Here is a 20,490-nt window from a genome sequence, read left to right on the forward strand (position 1 = left end):
TAAAAATGTTGTCACTAAAATATGTGTTTTGATGATTGGAATATGAATAAACAATTAACTGAGGTTAAAAAAAAATATTAGTTCCCATATTATTTACAAATTGAAAATAAGCCTGACCCGAGAGCGCGGTTGGGGACGTCAATCGAGCCGCGATGAATGCAAGAAAAATGCAAGAAAAAACTTTTTCGAAACGTACAAACTCACGACTATAGGACTTGAATGTACTTGCACGTACGTGTGTTCGATGTTCGATCGAGACAAAGTCTGCCTCGATTGACGTCACAAAAGGGGTAGGCGGAGTCACCCCCACACAATTTTTTATTTTTTTTACATATAAATCGTTAAAAACAATTACTCAAAAAAAATTATTTTATTGTTCAGAAACATATACTCTAATGTTTGAAGAAAAAAAATTATATTTCCAGGTGACTCCAGATTAACAAGCAAATCCAGATTATTGAAGAAGAACAAAATAAAACAGCACCCACAACAAAACATCGTAGCAATAGGAGGAAGGGACAGCAATTTAAAAATAAAAACCATAGAATGGACCCAAAACCCTCAAAAAAACAAAATAAAACTGGTACAGTGAGCAATTTTTAAACAATGGGTTGTACCATGGTTGGACCCACTTTTTTGATAAAGATAAACACTGTTATCATGTTTTTATTGTTCACCTGCTAACATGGTTTGTAGGATTCAAACACACACATGAATTTAAACATATTTTTAAAAATTGGATACAAAACTTATTAATACAGAAATGTCAAGTTGACAATCTAAACACTATTGGTTGGCGGTAACATTATGTGTGGCTTTCTACTTGCCGTTCACACGCTGCTCACGTAGCAAGGTCAACACACAATACACAACATACACACGTTCTGTTTTCTGTTCGGTGATGGCCACTCTGTGTGCATTGGGCTACTGTACACCCACACGAGAATCAGGTGACGCAGATTATTGTAGTGTAAGCATGGATGAATAAGTGTACAACGTCGTCCGTGTGATCATGGAGGAACACGTCTACCTCCACCCATTTATTCCTCCATGCTCCACCATAGTATGATTGTGCATCCTGCAGTAACACTTCAGATCATCTTTAAGACACAACCAAAAGATAACCAGTTGGAGGGGCCTACACTACACACATACAGACAGAACGATTGAAAATGGCACGGTGAGTACCGACTAAACTTCTCACTATCTAGCCCTGGTAGGACGTCAGTCAGTGCATGTCAGTGCCACTGTTGAAATGAATGAACAAGATCAATACCCGGGGCTAATCAATACTCTATATAATTATCTTAGGGCCTGAAGTATTTTAATGATAATATTAATAATCGTTTACTAAAGGATACAAAGCGCCAAGAAGTATTACTGCAAGGAGTGGGACGAAATTTGAGATAATAAGACCTAATACTTAGCGCCATGGTTTACAAGGTGCTGTGGCGCAATATGCTGCCAATGCAGCCATGAACATGGGGGCGAATTCTTCTTTTCATAATTTGAGCGAGAAACTACCTCGTTCTCAACTACGTTACTTCAGAGGGAGCCGTTTCTCACAATGTGTTATACTATCAACAGCTCCCCATTACTAGTTACCAAGTAAGGTTTTATGCTAATAATTATTTTGAATAAATACCGATAGTGCCCATAGTGCCTTTAAGGGCTAATATTATGCAAACACGAATATTATGGTATAACATAAGCTACTTTATATCTGAAGTTATCTAAAACATGCTAGCAAAGAGTGAGATCGGAACCGGATGGGACCGGCTACTCTCGTTTTATTTGTAGGCGATGGACTCCGACCTGGTTCAATATTAAACACTGCATGATAAAGAAAACCTACGTGAATAGGCAACACTTCACAATGACTACATTGTACCTGGGTCTCTGCCCTTCACTGTGACGGTACGATTGCAGTTAATGTGAGCTTTTGCCCGGTCCAGCACGTACTCTTTCTGACAAGTGATGCATGTGTTTTTGACCAACAGGTATAATAGTTGGTTTTGAACTGGCGTGTCGGGCTTTGTGACTGATTCTATCTACAAGTACTGAATAATCCTCATCAGACTTGAAAATGTTCACCAAACTCTTAAGCAAGACAACCGCAAGATTGCCAATCAATATCACTTCAAATGTCTTACGAAGTGCTTCGACTAAACCCGGGAAGCCGGGTTGCACGTCGTACAACCGGACGAGCCCATCAGTCCGAAACATCACAAACTTATCAAGGGTTTCGGCACGAGGCTGTTCAACCCCAGCAACATCGTTCTTCACTCATCCAGCCCCGTTCAGACGACACGATCAACCCGGGGTAGCTGATCGCCTCCTACTGAAGGACGTTCAGCTAGACGTCGAGAGAAGGCAACTCGTTGTATCATGGGATGATGGCGATACTCAGATCTACCCCTTCGTCTGGCTGCGTGATAACTGCCGCTGCACCAAATGCTTCCACCCAGTTGCCTTAGCTCGGAGTACATGCGCGCACACGTTGGATGTTGAACTCATCGCCAAGACTGTTACAAAAACACAAGATGGAAGTGCCTTTCAAGTCAACTGGGGTGATGGACATGTGAGCGAGTTCCCATCTAAGTGGTTGAGGGAGTACCGCTTTGACAACAGTACGCCAGACCAGTTACTGAACGTAAAATACAAGCCCTGGGGTGCAGACGTCAACCTTCAGTTCTTTGACTTCAACTCGATTCTTGAAGACGACCAGACGCTTTATGATTGGCTGGTGGAGATGGTTACTGTAGGCATTTCCATCGTGACGAACGCTCCGAAAGAGACTGGCCAAGTAGAACGCATTGGGGAGAGGGTGGCTTTCCTTCGGAAGAGTAACTACGGGTAATTATCTTGATATGTGACTCTATTGTTAAAATGATAAAATAGTTAAAGAAAACTTTCCGTTTATACTGCAACCACTTTTTCATTCGTTGTGAAATAAAATAGTATTCAATTTAATAAAATAAGATATTCCTTTTTTGTAAAAGTGAGTGAAAAGTGGAGGCCGGATACGGACATTTTTTCCTGCAGGAATAGCCAACACTCTGCATGTTTCCCCTTCTCTGTTTCGGACAAAGAACGAGAGAGGATACAGTGTTTAAGACTGCCATCCTTTTTTCTTAACACTGCACTGGAGATTATTAGTCTCAAAAGTTGAAGGTTCGAAGAACAATTTGAGACTTGGTGTTTTTCTTTCTTAAGCAAACAATACAATGTGGAGATGGCAAACTAGTTTAACAACAAGAATAACCCATGGTATTAATGCAAACAACATTCTTCAAAACACAAACATAATGCTAACAAAATTCTTCGCTTTCTCCAGAAGTCGATCAGAGCATACTGATCCATCACTACAACGACAAATCTTTCTGAAAGTTTGTATAAACTCAGCGCCTTCAGTAACTTGTTTTGTAGATACGTGCGCTTTATAAGACTTCGATATTGTTAGTAAAGGTCTTCACATGAAGAAAATATTTAAGATGAATGTATAGAAATCAGTATTCCTGTTAAGACAGTTGAGGTTGTAGGATGGAGGGACACGCGCACCAGGCAAGGAGTCCCAAAGAGATGTACCAAACTTTATTTTCTTGTTCACCAAAACAGACCAACATTTCACGTGAAGGCCAAAATGGATCCGAGTAACCTAGCTTACACGACTGGTGCTTTAGCGTTACACACCGATCTGGCCTACTACATCAACGAACCCGATGTGAGTATACTAAGACATCAATTACAAAAGTATTGTCGTTTTTATTTTGCTTTAAAGGATTCGGGTACTTTTTCAAAATGTCCACAGCTTTACATTAAACTTACAGGGTTTGAAGATAATGATAGTGGAAAGCTTCCCTTCAAATATTACTATGCTAGTTGTGTACTTTTTGAGAAATGAGTAAAACAAGTCACAAAATAATGTTCGTCTCATGATACGAAAATTAATTTCATGTTAGTGTTTCACTACAGCACCTCGGCAAGTAATGTTTTAGGTGAAGCTTTCTACCGCCATTATCTTCAAACCATGTAAGTTTAATGTAAATCTGTAGACCTTGTGTTTGTGTCTCACAGTAACCTTATAGCCTTTAAGGTAATTGTTTGAATGTGCTCTTTTATTTGCAAGATACAAATGCTGCACTGCATAGAGCAGGTTGCGAGCGAAGGCGGCGAGAACGTCGTGGCTGACGGCTTTAAGGTTGCCCTGGATCTGAAGCGAGATGACCCGGAAGCATTTAATCTACTGTCGACCTATCCGTTTGAGTTCTCGGACATTGGGAAAGATCACTACGGTGAATTCCTCCAACGATCCCGCCACCCAACAATTAAGTAAGCCAATTATGAAAACTTACTAGGTCCCTATGTAGCGCTTTAGCACACCCTCATCGGCGTGTCAAAGCGCACAGTATTTATTCCTGCAAGTTATGTGGGGTTACGTTTTTGAAGTATGAGACCCATTCCTTTAAAGCACTGTGTAATTGTGAAATTCTCCTGAAGACGAGTAGAGTATACTGTTCGAAACGTCGAGACAAACCGGCTCTTTTCAGAGCCACCTCTTCTCCAAAAGAGATTTTACTCATGGTTGTACCCGCAAGTTTACTATTCATATTTAGTTACTCTCATCGTGTACTGGTTTACAAGGTGCTGTGAACCAGGAACAACGGGAAGAACCCCTTCTCTTTTCGATAAGTGCACATAAGGTTTTTTTACGAGCATTATACAACACACAGGACCAACGGCTTTACATCCCATCCGAAGGTCGAAGCATTACGTTTAAGTGTCTTGCACATCACAGGTGTCACGACTGAGATCAGAAAAGGGTGAAGTCTTTCAATGATTGAGTGAGAAATTACTTCTTTCTAAAAAAGTACGTTACCTCGGAGGTAGCCGTTTCTCACAAAGTTTTATACCATCAACAGCTCTCCATTGCTCGTTACCAAGTAAGTTTTTGCGCTAACATTATTATTTTCATTAATTGCATTAAGTGTCCTGCCGTCGATTTCACCAAACTCTTCCTAACTTAGGATTAATCTTAGGACTTAGGACGAGTTAAGTTCTGTATCCGAAGACGTTAGGACGCATTGAACCCATCCTAAGAAAGGACGGGTTACTCGACCTAACTCGAGATAGGATTCATCCATAGCGTTTCGTGAAATCGACTGCAGGTCCTTTAACGGCAACACTTTTCGACACAAAATTGTCACCAATGTTTGATCTTTCCCCAGACTGAACGAACTTGGTGAAATCGAAAAGGTGACAATCAGCGACCACAGCAGAGATGCGATGCTGCGTGCGCCCGTACACTTAGTGTTACCCATCTACCGTGCACTCAACAAGTACTGCAAAATGTTGTTGGAGCCAGAAAACTTACTGCAATACAAACTAGAAGAAGGTGAGTGGGTTTTGTTACAGTTCTGTCTGTAACGATAGTTAGTCTAGCGCCCTCTATCGATCAGTCTTAGATAACATCTTGCTTAATAGCCTGAACATCTGACGTCACACTTCGAGGCTCGTGAATAACGCCAGAGACCGGCATCAAAACTGACCTTTGACCTACATTCATTTCACATAAATTCTGCACATACACCAACATTACATGCAAGTAATACATGTACATCCACATGCATGTACTGTATACATAATAACACACACACGTGGACACACACAGACGACTGAAAGTAAGCTTTGCATATCCGTGTTCTGATTGGTCACCCGAGGTGACGTTAGACCAACCAAAACAAACCCAGCTACGGTAGCTTTTGGTCACTGCATCTATCAAAATAAAAATAAAGAACACTTAAAAGAGCGCCGGTATCTGCCTAAAGGCGCTCATGGCGCTTGAGGAGAGAAAGACAAATTAGGACTGTGGATTGTGGAAAATGATATCATTGTATCCAATGGAATCACTGGAGGAGCAGTGACATGTCTTTATCGTTCCTTGTGGATAAAGACAGGGGCCCAGTCTACTTGATAATGGCTGCTATATGAATACAGCCAAGATCCTTGTTATCAGAGAGTAAGCGTCTTGATTTATAAGTACCACTAGCTTTTACACAGTCGTGGTCGGGGTTTAGACGCATACAAAGAATATCACCGCTTGGGGAAAAACACGACTTAAAACCTGACAAGCAAGATTTTAAATGTTGAGATATGTGTTGGTTCTGAAACCACTGGTTCTGTCAGAACCAACGCTACTCAAAGAGATTTACACATGGTACATACCGCAAACCTAACCTTATTAGTCCTAACAGTTTACTTTGTAATACAATACATAATCTAGAACTACATTGAATATGTTTTCCCCTAATAGAATTCAGATATGTCTACTCAAAGAGTCAATCGCCATAGAACGCTCGGCGTCGACACCCCCACCCAATATGGTACTGGAGCTTAATTGTCGTACGTTCTTTCTATAACAAAAAACACCAACAAAAAAAACGAAAACAAACAACTCAAAAACGATGTGTGGAGGATCACTGTATACATGATTTCACTCTGTATGTCCTATTCAGTTAATTTTGTTCTGTTTTTTTAATTTGCATCTATAAAGGAAACATCTTGGCTTTCAACAACTGCCGTGTCCTTCACGGTCGGAACTCTTTCCGTGTGATCAAAGCTGGAGGGCGTCAACTCGAGGGCGGATATCTGGATTGGGACGAGGTCTTCTCAAAGCTACACGTCTTATCGAGGAAGCTCCAAAATCAGGAACAACTATAGACACTATGTTTGTCTTTTGGGACGAAAATGAGATTAAACGATCGGACCCTGAAACTGACCCCGACTTTGAGGCAATTATATAACCAACAAGTCAAAGTGCTTTTGAATAAAATGTCAAAAAATGTCAAATGTTACAAGACAGCCCCGCAAAATGACTATATTATGACGTGTAGTTCTAAGAAATGATATGTTTGATGTTAGCACGTCCTTTTTGAACTGGAGGTTAAGGTCAAAATATAATCACAATTTTGTTTTACATGTGCTTTAAAGGATTTTGATATTTTTTTAACACAAAACATAATCTCCACAGATTTACATTAAACTTACTCAGTTTGAGGATAATGATGGTAGAAAGCTTCCCTTAAAAAATTATTTGCTGAGATGCGGCCTACATGTTGTCACACCGTCATACAGGTGACCTGTACCCATTTCAACTTTCTTTGAATTAAGTGTCTTAATAATATCCTTATTCCTGATTACTTTCTTATATATGTCCTGTTAATTGTCACCCTGTCCTTTTGTGTTATTCCTATAATAATTCTTCCCACATACCTCTCTGTCACCCTCAAGACGTTTTTAGTTCTAGGGTATGTTCAGACGTGGGGTTAAACTAGCCCATAATCCGAGCACCGCGGGTGTCCAAAACATAAACATGACTTAGTCCAAAACTGGCTTGCGTTCACACAGCGAGTTTATTCTTGCCAAACGGACTAAACTAGCCCAAGAGGTTGATTATTTGGTCATGCATCGGCGACCCTTACCATTGCTGGTTCCGGTTCGTTACACTGCGCATGCGTTTTCCCACAGGGTTTCGATCCGCCACGTCTCTACGAACCTCATGGTCATCGCACAAGAGTTTTTAATTCACAAACAAATTGGTAAAAAAAACAAAAAACAGCGCCTAGCTTTGAACCACTGGCGCTGACTTCTTTGCTACGACTACTGCGCATGATTGTGTCCGTTCGTTGGTGCAAGGCCTGCTCATTCGTTGTGTGTCCAACCACTGTGTGCAGAAATATAATTCATCAACCATTCGAGTGCAAACCTCTGGATGGAGAGGGAGTAAGTTAAAACCAGAATGGTTGATCGAAAATGGTTTTCTGTGCGGAATAATCTGATGACTGTTCTGACACTAGTTGCTACATTTGACGTTTGTTTCAGCTCGTGCTATATTCAACGTAAGTTCATTCGTTTCTTCGAAATAAGTTAAAGACACTGGACACTATTGGTAATTGTCAAATACCAGTCTTCTCACTCGATGTATCTCAACATATGCATACAATAACAAACTTGTAACAATTTATGATAATAATTATTTTGAGTATACCAATATCCACTGCCTTTTAATCGAAAAAAATGCTCAGTTTGTTTTCAATTATGATCTCGCCATAAAATTAAACACTTGTATGATTGCAACAAAACAAAGAATTTGTGCAGAATTGTCTTTGTTCAAAGGGTTTGCGTACTATTTGAACCACACAAAACACAGTGTCTACATATTTACATTGAACTAACACGGTTTAAAGATAATGATGGTAGAAATCTTCCCCTACAATATGACGTGTTAGGGTGCTTTTAATTTTTTAGAAATGAGAAAAACAATTAGTCACGAAAAGGAATTTCTCCTCCAGATCGAGACGATTTTTTAAACAATGTCAACGTATATTTACGGTTACAAATTATTGTTTTATACACATCATATATTCCCACGACCGGTGTCGCATGCAATTATGTCCTCTAATGCAATACTATCCGGAGGACATTATTGCATGTCCGCCGGACTGTTTTGCATATACAATCGTGTCCGCCCGGACGCTGCTGCATAATGCAATTGTGTCCGCCCGGACACATTTGCATATGCAGTTGTGTCCGCCCCCGTGAAAAACCGTCCTTGCAGTAAATTAAACGCCCTTGGTCGACGGAACTGTTCGTCATTTTTTACAAGCCAAGTGCATGCCATGAATGACATGGAAAATGTTCGCCCGTTGGGTATTCGCTGCAATTATAAACAACGCGAATAATCATGCTGCATAAACGTAAGTTCAGTGCATGCACGCTCGCTTACAAGCGCACATACATGTACAGTCATGTGTCCGCCGGACGTTTTTTGCATAGCCCCGGACACGACTGCATGTGCAAAAGTGTCCGGAGTGGACGGTATTGCATGGCGGACACAATTGCATCAGACACCGGTATATCTCAATGTCAAGGCTGTTATTGTTCTTTTTTGTTCTGTATCTGAACTCATGAGATTTTCACACAATGAAGACAATCATTCTTCTTATTAATTTGTGTTTATAGTTTACTTTTTTGCTATTTTTTTTCTTCTTTTCTTTCTTTCTTACTGAAATATATTTTATTTAAATGTTTGAGTTTTTATTACTTTAACATTATTATAACACTATTTTGTTGTTGTTGTTGTTGTTGTTTGTGGGTATTTTGTGAGGGGGCTACACCACGCCACATAATCAGCAACGTTTTGTTGTAGTCGAAAACTCATTGCAACTCGTGCAATTAGTTTTCAATCAGCAACATTCAATCCTCAATCAACATTTAATAATGAGGCCTTTGACCGGTTAACAATATTGTAATGACAATTTGACAACAGGAGACATCCAGATTGAAACTAGTTTTTTCCTGCTTCCATTATGTTGGCCATGCTGTAATGACAATCACACATGCTGATACATGTGGACCAGACAATTTGACCAATTCTCGTTTAATGCACTGTATGCACTATTGATATACTCAAAATACCAAATAGCATAAAACAAACCTACTTGGAGAACGAGCAATGCTCTTGATAGTATACCAAATGTGAACTGCTTCGAGTACTGTGGCTAAAACTACGGCTCACGAGGTGATCCCCGGAGTGTTCTATTTTCCCAAGGCTCAGCCGAGGGAAAATGAAACGGTCCGGGGATCACCCAGGTAGTCGGAGTTTTAAACATAGCAAGAGTAAAAGCAGTGAAAATTTGTTTTATAACACCCTAACAGACTATTTATCATCATTAGTAAAAGTAACGTTCGAACGCGCGTTTCAGAGACACAAATGTACAACTGATCGGGTTCGAGGTGGGTACAAAGACGTCTAGGCACTGCACGCCGTGTGATAGTCGTCGGACTATCACACGGCAAACGATGCACTATCTCACGGCAGACGATGCACTATCACGCGGCAAACGATGCACTATCACACGGCCGCCGCTCAGTAAAACTAAGACATATCATGTGACGCGCTCTAAACCAATGAAAAGGCAGAATATTTACGGGGTGTTATAATAAATAAAAACAATTGTGAGAAACGGCCCTCTCTTGACTAACATATTTTGGAGAAAAGGGTAATTTCTTCAAGCAACTGAAAGCTAAAAGAACTGTGCAACGAGGGTGTGTTTTTTTCTTCATTATTCTCCGGCACTTTTGTATGCATATGTTGGGAAAGTGAGAATACTGGTCTTTAAAAATTGTCAATTATCAAAGATGACTTTATATATTATAAACCTTTACCATGGTGCAGCCATCTTGAATTGTTCCCACTGATATCAATGTAATCAAACCGAGACTAGAAGAATAAAATAGTCTGTTTCCTATTTGCAAAATAGTTATTAGCACTCGTTATTGCCATTCGATATAAGGAACATGTCCAATATTATAAGAAGGCAGCATGATCAAAAGTCTTGTTCATGTTTGATTGCTGGCAACTTTATCGCTTGTCTATAAGTAGAACTATGAACAAAGATATAAAAGTCTCCTTTCAGCTAACGTTTCAGCTAATACAATGTCTACTTGCTGAGAGAGGAAAAAACGTCTCACACGAACGTCGAATCCACCCACGTTTCTTGCTAACTGAAACTCTCCACTGTTGACATTTAATGTATATTGATTAACTATTTGGCCTATATACCACCATGACGATGACAATTTTTTTTTATACTTCAAAGCACTGTTTTATTGCAAGATGACAATTACCATTTATTTTTTACTTCAATGCACTATTTTATTGGAAGATGACAATTACCATTTATTTTTTACTACAATGCACTATTTCTTGCAATATGACAATTACCATTTATTTTTTTACTTCAATACACTTCTTTCTTGCAAGATGACAATTACCATTTATTTTTTTACTTCAATACACTTCTTTCTTGCAAGATGACAATTACCATTTATTTTTTACTTCAATGCACTATTTTATTGCAAGATGACAATTACCATTTATTTTTTACTTCAATGCACTATTTTATTGCAAGATGACAATTACCATTTATTTTTTACTTCAATGCACTATTTTCTTGCAAGATGACAATTACCATTTATTTTTTACTACAATGCACTATTTTCTCGCAAGATGACAATTACCATTTATTTTTTATTACAATGCACTATTTTCTCGTGATGAAATTACATCACAGTTTGGGTTACAATGTAGCACAGGAACAAAAGACATCCTGTTTAATATTGAATAGTTTGTTGTTGGAAAGAGAACACGTCTCATCATTTAATTATAGAGTTGACGGGTCAACTTTGAAAGGAGGAAATTGAAAAGCATCTTTAAACAGATAACCGCAGAGCTTTTTTACAATCAAGATTTTGAAGCATCTGAAAGCACCATCTCCGTGTGACAAGGGTTTTTTCTTTCATATATCTCGCAAAATTAAGCTCAACTGGTCGTCGAAGTTGCGAGAAAAAAATTGAAGAAAAAAACAAGTTGTGTGCTTTCTTGAAGTTGATACCTGAGATCTGTTATGAAATTCCAATATTTTATTGAGAAACTACTTCTTCCTCAAAAACTACGTAGCTTCAGAGGGAGCCGTTTCTCACAATGTTTTATACTATAAAACCCCTTACAAGTATTCTGCCTGCTCATTGGTTTAGAGCGCGTCACATGATATGTCTTAGTTTTGCTAGACGACGGCCGTGTGATAGTGCGTCGGTTTGCCGTGCGCTAGTCCGAAGACTAGCACTGACGGCGTGCAGTACCCAGACGTCCGTTGCGTGTATGAGAATGATAAATTAATAGTCTGTAACCATTTCGGATTGCACGACACTACATGCAGCGCAGTAAAAGTTTTTGCAATCTGTATTCGCGTCGTCCGTAGATTGTAACATTCAGGTATGTAACTTATTGCATATGCAATAATGTCCTCCGGATAGTATTGCATAGAGGACATAATTGCATGCGACACCGGCCTGGAAAAAGTATTAAGTTAAAGAATTTCAAAATGCTGGGAAAGCAAACATGACTTTAAACTACTTTGATAACCCGCTCTGAAGTTAACCCTTTCGCTGTGTTTAATGAGCACTCAGCACTTATAGCACTACATCATTTATAAGAGGCACTTTACTGAAAACATTCAAAGGCGCTGGTATGGACGAGGTTAAAGATTAAGTTAAAGCACTGTCAAAGTGTTGGGAAAGCAAGCATGACCAAGTATTTTAAGTTTCTGCTGAAAGAGAGTGACGTTGTGCATTTTGTCTGACGTATACCGGAAGTGAATTTCAGGGTCTAGGAACTATCTTGGAAAAGGCCGAGTTTCGTGAAGAAAGGGGAAAAAACAGAGGCAAATTACTCGGGTGGGATTCGAGCCCATGCCAATTACACTTCTTTGGTAGATATCTTACCACCAGATCACCGAGATAGTGTGTCTGAGTAAGCCGACAAAAAGGCAAAATTTTGCGTAGAATTGACTAGCAAAGCCTCGTGCCACATCAGGTCTCGCGAACAGCGAGCAGGTCAAAGTACCGTCTGATAAATGGAGCGGAACCACCACCCTATAGGGTGGTGATGGAAAGTACGTTTTTACGATATTAATTATTTAGAGAAATTACCAATAGTGTCCAGTGGTTAGTGTGAATAATACAAACAAAAGAGCACCTATAAGTGCTCTTTTGTTTGTATTATTCACACTAAAATACGGGTACAAATAATTGAAGCATTTAAAGGCACGTACCACTGGACACTATTGGTAATTTCTCTAAATAATCAATATCGTAAAAACGTACTTTCCATAACGAGCAATGGAGAGCTGTCGATAGTATACAAAATATTAACTGCTTCGAGTGCTATGGTTAAAACTATGACTCCCTCGGTGATCCCCGGAGCGTTCTATTTTCCCTCGGCAAAAAATGGAACGCTCAGGGGATCACCGAGGGAGTCATAGTTTAAACCATTGCACGAGTAAAAGCAGTCAATATTTGTTTTATAACACCCCAAACATGTTTTCCATTTTCTCCCCCAAATTATCAAAAGCATGCTCACAATTTTTTGCAAATAAATCTCACTTTACAAAGTCATTATTATGAAGGTCTTTTATATCATGAGCCACATACATTTTCCTTTTTTATGGTTGTACAAACAATAACGACATTTCACAATGCAAAGGAAAATGATGAAAACAATCTTTTAAAAATGGACTCAAGCTTCGATATTTATTTACACACTTCATTATTTAGTTACACATATTTAGCTCCATTCTAGTGGCGCACCCATGTTCATAACATTCCCCTATGGAACCTATGTTTTTCCTTTTATAGTCAATCTAATGTTTACATCCCCGTAGAAACATCTTTTTTTATAGATTTTGTTGTTCCCTTTCAATTATTGTCCTATTTATGTATCCATGGCAGCGAATGCCAAACCACCGGGGCGAGACGAGAGTTAATTTACACGCGGGTGCAGAGAAAACATTAAATTCAATGGAATATTTATGTCCGTACTCACAATAAAGACAGCTTGACTATTTGGACAAGTGTATAGCAGTACTTTACAAGCAAAGAGTAAACATGACCAAAGGTTTATGATATTGAAAAATTCAACAATATAATACGCGAGTATAGGCGGCTGTTCAAATAAGTCGGTGCCTGTGGGGAACAGCCTTAGACTATACAATGGGGTGTCGTGGCCGAGTGGATAAGAGCACCGAAATCAAGCTCTGGTGCTTCGGATCAGCAGCGTGTCGGTTCGAATCCCGGTCGTGACACTTGTGTCCCTGGGCAAGACACTGATTGAACTATAACTGCTTCTCTCCACCCAGGGGGTAAAATGGGTACCTGTGAGGGCAGAGATGGTTCTTGTGATTGGTTTAGCCGAGTACGCATATATTGCGCACAGGCAGTATATCTCCCCAGGGAGCTGAGATGGTTTAAGGAATGATTTAATGCCCAGTGACCACAGAGGTAATAATGTCGGAATAATTATTAATACTATCATTATTACAAAAACAAAAAGCAAAGGCAACATAACAATATTAATCAGTTAGGAAAGAGTGCAAAATGCAACTGCAATGAGCTAAATACACAGATACATGCCAAGAAATAAGGACATACTTTAGGATCAGATAGAAGGAAAAAAGACAGATGAAGACGAGCAGTTGAGTTAAGGCAGACTGAATAAACACGTACACCTCAAAACACAACTGCCGGTACCTCACAGCGAAACTGATTGAACTTAGTAAATGTTCTGACGGGCCTACGTGACAGTACAGCGTCTCGAATCAAGGCTACAACTGCCTTAAAATAGTCCAAACAAAGTGAGTGTCATATCAAATTTATAAGCACATTACGAAAGCGGAAATACAGAAAATGCGGACAAAAACGATCAATGTTTATTAATTACATCGGCGTCTTCTTATGATCGCTGTGGTATTATTAAACTGTTAATGGGTAAAACGCCAGTGTGGTCAATTCTTATGGTAGAACGTCCTTGAACAGTTCTTTATTATAGGGTCATATAAAATGCATCTATAAATACCAACAACTTCTGTCTTTTAAGCCTTCTTGAGATATGTCATATCAAGTCTATAAGCATATTACGAAAGCGGAAATACAGAAAATGCGGACAAAAACGATCAATGTTTATTAATTACATCGGCGTCTTCTTAAGATCGCTGTGGTATTAAAAACTGTTAATGGGTAAAACGCCAGTGTGGTTAATTCTAATAGTAGAACGGTCCTTGAACCGTTCTTTATTATAGGGTCATATAAAATGCATCTATAAATACCAAAACTTCTGTCTTTTAAGCCTTCTTGAGATATGGCCAACACAATACTATGACACTATAAGGTTTGGGTTAATGTGTCAGTGTACACGACGCTGGACACTATTAGTAAATGTCAAAGACCAGTCTTCTCACCTGGTGCATCTCAACATAATGCATAAAATAGCAAACCTGTGAAAATTTGAACTCAATTGGTCGTCGAAGTTGAACGGTAATAGTGCAAGGAAAATCATCCTTGTCACACGAAGTTGTTTGCTTTCAGATGCTTGATTTCAAGCCCTCAAAATCTAATTCTAAGGTCTCGAAAGCAAATTTGTGGAAAATTACTATTTTTTCACGAGATCTATACGTTACTTCAGAGGGAGCCGTTTCTCACAATATTTTTTACGATCAACAGCTCTCTATTGCTTGTTACCAAGTAAGGTTTTATGCTAATTATTATTTTGAGTAATTACTAAGTGTCCCTTCCCTGTTTACCGAACAGTGCACTCCTATATTGTCCATCAAATGGAATAGTCTCTTCGGTTTTTCAATTAAGTGTAACCTTACATAATACTGGGCCCGCGATTGTTTTTGCTTTATTGCTTTGTTCTCCGTTCTTGAGTTTCAATAAAACCCACTCTATATTTGAAGTCTAGTAGTAGACACAGCACTATAACGCTATTAGGTTTGGGTAAATTCGTAAGTATACATCTAAATAAAACAGTGCACTACTAATTTAAAGTGTCAACCATACCTCAATAACACTAATAGGGTTTAAACGTCAGGTCACTGACGGTGTTTTTGTTTTATGACATGGGTCCTTTTGCTGGGCAAGCAGTTTGCATTAGCTAATTCTATGGGTTTTTTAATCATCTTAACCGAACGTTAAAGAATAATTGTTAAAAGCAAAAATTTCTGTCTGAAATTTCATATTTGATGAGAAATAAATAATGTAATTTCGCGTTTGGGGTTTATCGCTCAGGGAGCGTGTTATTCATTTTTGTTTTGGCATCGATGCAATGCAAAATTTATCATCGGTTTTTCAATATTCTCTAGTGACCCAGATAGCCGATCGATCTCAAACTTCTACAGGTTTGTCAGTTTATGTATATGGTGGATTACATAAAGTGTGAGAAAAAAGGTAATTTACCACCAAAATATTTGAATCTGATAAAATGAATGAGCACACAAATTAATGTGCAACAATGGTGTGTTTTTCTTTCATTATTCTCATGCAACTTCGATGACCAATAGAGCCCAATATTTCACAGATTTGTTATTTTATGCATTTGTTGGGATACACCAAGTGAGAACCTGGTCTTCGACAATTACCAATAGTGTCCAGTGCCTTTAAGATAACCCAAATAGTTCCAAAGGTCAAAGATTTAGAGAAAAGAGAGAAGCACTCGCCTTGGTTCAGTGATGGAGCGTTTTATCATTACTCTTGCTTGGAATGCGTCCGTTAATTATTGGGCACCCATCTAACCATTATTATTATTATTATTATAGAGTCCGAAATGTGCTGTAATCAACCGTGCACAATTCATTTCCGATATATAGAAAACACGATCACGGGGTGGATATTGATCTCTCGTAGAAAAGCAATGACGTCAGAGCGATCGATGCTTGTACAATATTGCCAAAATGGGAACTCGTTATTAAATGCCTTTCCATGAGTCCGTGTTCCTCCTGTTATAAATGGATGTTTTTATTTGTGCTTGTTGATGCCCCGATTTGTATCGGCATGATACTTGGCCCTTGGTAAAGAGGAGGAACAATTCATTTGTTGGGTTTTTTAAGCACAAGGGCTACACGTTCATATGGCGTAAGCTCTAACTCTAAATAATTGTTAGCATAAAAACTTACTAGGTAACGAGCAAAGTGTAGCTATTAATAAAGTGGGGAAAAAAAAACATTAAAAGAGAAACGGCTCCCTCTAAAAGTAACATAGTTTTTGAGAAAAGAGGTAATTTCTCACACAAAAAGAGAAGGGGTTCGCCCCGGTGTTCCTGGCTGTTGCTGCTGAATGCGCAGTAGCACCTAGTAAACCCTTATCGTGCGCTAAATAATTGGGTCTTAGAATTACATCAATAACCTATCTGTCTGAAGGTGTGTGTATCCATGGAGCAATAATATTGCTCCATGGTATATCTCAACGTCTTGAGAACCTTGTTGGTAGATACGTGCGCTATATAAGACTTCACTATTATTTTTGTATTGTTATTATTTATTGTTATTATTTAATGACCTTTTGACCATTCCAGGCGTGAAATCATGACCCTATGGTACTATGGCAGCCGACAAACTGACCATCCGAATTCAATCACTAACAATGAAACTCTTCGTTTTCCCCTCAGCCCTGGATATTAAAGACAAGTCGACATCTCAGAGCAGCACCCATCATGAGTACCCAGCAGAAAATGCCGTGGATGGTAGTGTTGCAACCTTCTCCCAAACAGGTGAGAAAGTACTAAGTAGTTTCACATATTTCCAATCACATTGTACTCCAGTATATAAACTCTGAAAAAGGGTCAACTCTGACTGCCTCTTAGTGTCAGACGACAGCACAAAGGATACATTCTAAGACCAAGGACCAACTAACTGGTGGCTGAGAGTGTATCCCACCAACGCGAGCTCATCGTCCTTGGCGACATGAACGCCTCCCCCACCCTCCTGCTCAAGGAACGGCTTCGAGAGAGGCAGGTTATCCAAAGTAAAGGACCAGCATGAACAAAAGCGCAGTCACCCCAAATGACGAGTCCACGGCAAAGTCTCGCATGTCTCATAAAAATAAGTCAGTTGTGTCAAACAGAATAAATGACAAGAGCACAAACGTGTATCATAGAACGAAACCTGCTATAAACAAAGCACCAGTCTACTTACAACACTGTGCGACAATGTCACGAAGATTTGACAGTTGAAACGGCTGGAAACCGTATACGCTGGGCTTTTACCGCTTTTGGTTTTTTTTTTACAATCATTAATTTTCGCTAATTACGTGACATCCTGACGATGTTTTATACAGCAACCATCTAAAAAAAACCATTATTTATGATTCTTCACCCTAAATTGCGAAAGCGGTGAGCCGGTGTGCCCCTTTAAACATTAAGGTTATTAATAGAGTTCAAACTTTACATTTAATCATTCTTCAAATAGAGATATCAGTTTTCAAGGTCAAACGGTTATCATTCCTCCAATATGTTGAGCAATCAGGCAGGGTGGTATCAGGAGGTATACGGTTTGATTTTCTAGGGATTTGTTTTCCTATGTTTTGTCATCATTGTTTTTTGTCATCTGTTCAGTTTCTAACTGCTATACCTTTTGTTTAGCTGGTTTATTCCATAGTGGGGTTTCAATGTACAAGAGGGGTCCCACAACACCATGTGCATATTATTTAGTGTATTTTAGTGAGTTAACAAATATATATTTCTATTTATTGTCGTATTGCTTTATAATTTTCCTATATGTACCTCGTGGTGGTGCAATTTTAGTTCTTTTATCTGTACAATTTCTATCAATATTATGTTTACCTTGTAATGCCACATTATTCAGCTTCGTGCTGCCAGTTGGTTTTTTAATAAAAAGAATGAATGAATTAATTAATTACTCCATACGGGCTGCCATCGAAAAAATTTAACCATGACAAAGAGCACGTGTGCACTTGGACTAGTCCCCTGTCATTATAAGGACAAGTGTCATGTCGTGGCTTAGCGGTAAAAAGCACCAGACTCAAGCTCTGGTGTTTCTAATCGACAGAGTGTGGGTTAGAGTCCCAGCCGTGACACTTGTGTCCTTAAGCAAGATATTTAACCATTGCTGTGTCCTTCGGATGGGACGTAAAGCCGTTGGTCCCATCTGTTGTGTAAAACACGTAAAAGAACCCAGTGCTGTTATCGAAAAGAGAAGGGGTTCGCCCCGGTGTTCCTGACTAATGCTGCTGAACGCGCCGTAGCTCCTTGTTTATAAAATTGCTTACAGGTTACTAACCCCTTTTTTCCACGGAAAGAACAGCAAGTTAATGACATCTGCAAAGATATCTCCAAAGGCTAACTTTCATGTCGTTCCTTTTCACTTTCTTTCTTTCCAAGCTAACGATGGGACAGACTCCAATCCTTGGTGGCAACTTGACTTGGGAGGAGAATTCTGGCTTGGTAGAATCACGGTCATGATCTGCAAAGATTCACCATGTGGTAAACTAATTTAGTTTGTAAAAATACGTGCAGGGAGACAAAACAAGAAAAGAAGAATACAATTGAATATTTATGGGAAATAAACTTTCTGAAGTGGCGTAGTATTCGAGAAAGAATTTATTTTCCACGAATTTGATTTCGAGACTTCAGAATGATTTTTTGAGGTCTCGAAATCAAGCATCTGAAAGCACACAACTTCGTGCGATAAGGGTGTTTTTTTTTCCTTTCAGTATTATCTTGCAACTTCGACGACCAATTGAGCTCAAATGTTCACAGGTTTGTTATTTTGGGCATTATGTTGAGATACACCAAGTGAGAAGACTGGTCTTGAGCAGTTACCCCAGGTGTCTCTAGTGCCTTTATTCAGGGTTCAAGCAAGACTGAATAATACGTTCAAAGCTTTATACTGGTTTACACATACACATTAATATTAGTTTTGTCTTTTCCATGTCACCGAAGGGGCTTATTTCAACGGAGTGACAGTACGAGCCGGCTTGAGCGAAAACTACACCGAGAACACCGAGTGCACTTCATTGGTAACATCTCCCTCTAACGGAGCCGTGCTTGAGTTCCTATGTGACCCACCCGCCCTCGCACAGTACATCAGCATGGATAAAGACCAAGCGACCCCTAGTGGGGGAGGGACAATTCTCAGGATAACTGAGGTTTCCGTCTATGAATATGCATCCGAAGAATGTGCAAGTCAAAGTGGTAAGCATTTTTTTTTTTTTTTTTATGATTGGATGTGTTTTTGCCGGTGTTTCATTTGTTTATTTATTTAAATAAAAAGGTTGGTTGCTTTTGCTAAGTTTTTAAAAATTTCCCTTTTTCAAATTAAGACTGCAAAACAACAGTGGCAATAGTACACATTCCTATAACCTGTTTCATCTATTGTTACAATTGGCTGTCATAAGGTTCATAATACCTAGTCTTGGCCCAAGACGTGTTTAATCGATAGTGGCAAGTGTCGTATAAGAGGGCGCGATCATACCATCTACATGTACTACTATATCACGTACACGATCCACTACCGATCACTGATGTCTTGGGCCAAGACTACATTTGATCCAACGTAAAGGCTGTGTGAAACACACAATTTCACGGAGCTCATAAACCAGAAGAAAAAAAGTATGTTCAAAACGTGTTTTGCTTAACAGCAATATGCAGGATACCAACCACAGATAGTGTACGGCATGGTATTCTGGCTGGTAACCTTATTCTGTTAAGCACATTTGTTGTTGCGCTTGTAGTTTGGCGCTTAAGGGGTTCTAAGTGAAAACAGCTGACCAAACAAAGCTGCAGAATAAAAACAAACACAAAAAGTTGTGATTTCAGATCATTTTTCTTCATCCGTTTTGAACCCAACTTCAGAAGCAATCAGTTCGAATGGAATTTCGGCATCGCAAAGCAGCAGTGACGTTCTGTATCCTGCCAACAATGCTAAAGACGGTAACGTAAACAACTTCGCAAAAACCGGTAAGCTTACAAACACTTTAGCTGAATACTATTGGATTCATTTCAAAGCGATTGACACAATTGGTAATTACTCAAAATAATCATTAGCATACAACCTTACCTGGTAACGAGTAATGGGGAGC

The 20,490-nt window shown here is 39.1% G+C and overlaps 2 protein-coding genes across 3 annotated transcripts; both read left to right on the plus strand.

Moving 5' to 3' along the window:
• The first annotated feature begins 852 nt into the window (after positions 1-852).
• Positions 853-19,431, plus strand: LOC117297375 (gamma-butyrobetaine dioxygenase-like). Of its 2 annotated transcripts, XR_004519877.1 has the most exons (9): positions 853-1,180; positions 2,001-2,856; positions 3,619-3,724; positions 4,130-4,332; positions 5,229-5,395; positions 6,554-7,898; positions 17,060-17,161; positions 18,791-18,892; positions 19,352-19,431. XR_004519877.1 is itself a non-coding variant. In XM_033780367.1 (6 exons), exons 2-6 carry the CDS (start codon positions 2,087-2,089, stop codon positions 6,718-6,720), a joined length of 1,413 nt encoding a protein of 470 aa, XP_033636258.1. In that variant the 5' UTR covers positions 853-1,180; positions 2,001-2,086; the 3' UTR covers positions 6,721-7,996. The 2 variants fall into 2 exon arrangements, 1 of the variants encoding a protein (XP_033636258.1); XM_033780367.1 differs by lacking the exons at positions 17,060-17,161; positions 18,791-18,892; positions 19,352-19,431 and having other exon boundaries at positions 6,554-7,996.
• Positions 16,993-20,168, plus strand: LOC117297683. Its single transcript, XM_033780831.1, has 4 exons — positions 16,993-17,161; positions 18,791-18,892; positions 19,352-19,603; positions 20,143-20,168. Exons 1-4 carry the CDS (start codon positions 16,993-16,995, stop codon positions 20,166-20,168), a joined length of 549 nt encoding a protein of 182 aa, XP_033636722.1.
• Positions 20,169-20,490: the final 322 nt, after the last annotated feature.

This window comes from Asterias rubens, chromosome 12 (assembly GCF_902459465.1).
Source record: "Asterias rubens chromosome 12, eAstRub1.3, whole genome shotgun sequence".
NCBI classification, from domain to species: Eukaryota; Metazoa; Echinodermata; class Asteroidea; order Forcipulatida; family Asteriidae; genus Asterias; species Asterias rubens.

Excerpts from the sequence above, each read along its gene's own strand:
- LOC117297375 (XM_033780367.1), top strand. The coding sequence starts at position 2,087 with ATGTTCACCAAACTCTTAAGCAAGACAACCGCAAGATTGCCAATCAAT. Across the intron at positions 3,725-4,129 it reads ACTACATCAACGAACCCGAT|ATACAAATGCTGCACTGCAT; the intron begins GTGAGTATACTA and ends TTTATTTGCAAG. Across the intron at positions 5,396-6,553 it reads GCAATACAAACTAGAAGAAG|GAAACATCTTGGCTTTCAAC; the intron begins GTGAGTGGGTTT and ends GCATCTATAAAG.
- LOC117297683 (XM_033780831.1), top strand. The coding sequence starts at position 16,993 with ATGGCAGCCGACAAACTGACCATCCGAATTCAATCACTAACAATGAAA. Across the intron at positions 18,893-19,351 it reads CTGCAAAGATTCACCATGTG|GGGCTTATTTCAACGGAGTG; the intron begins GTAAACTAATTT and ends ATGTCACCGAAG. Across the intron at positions 19,604-20,142 it reads AGAATGTGCAAGTCAAAGTG|TTTGGCGCTTAAGGGGTTCT; the intron begins GTAAGCATTTTT and ends TTGCGCTTGTAG.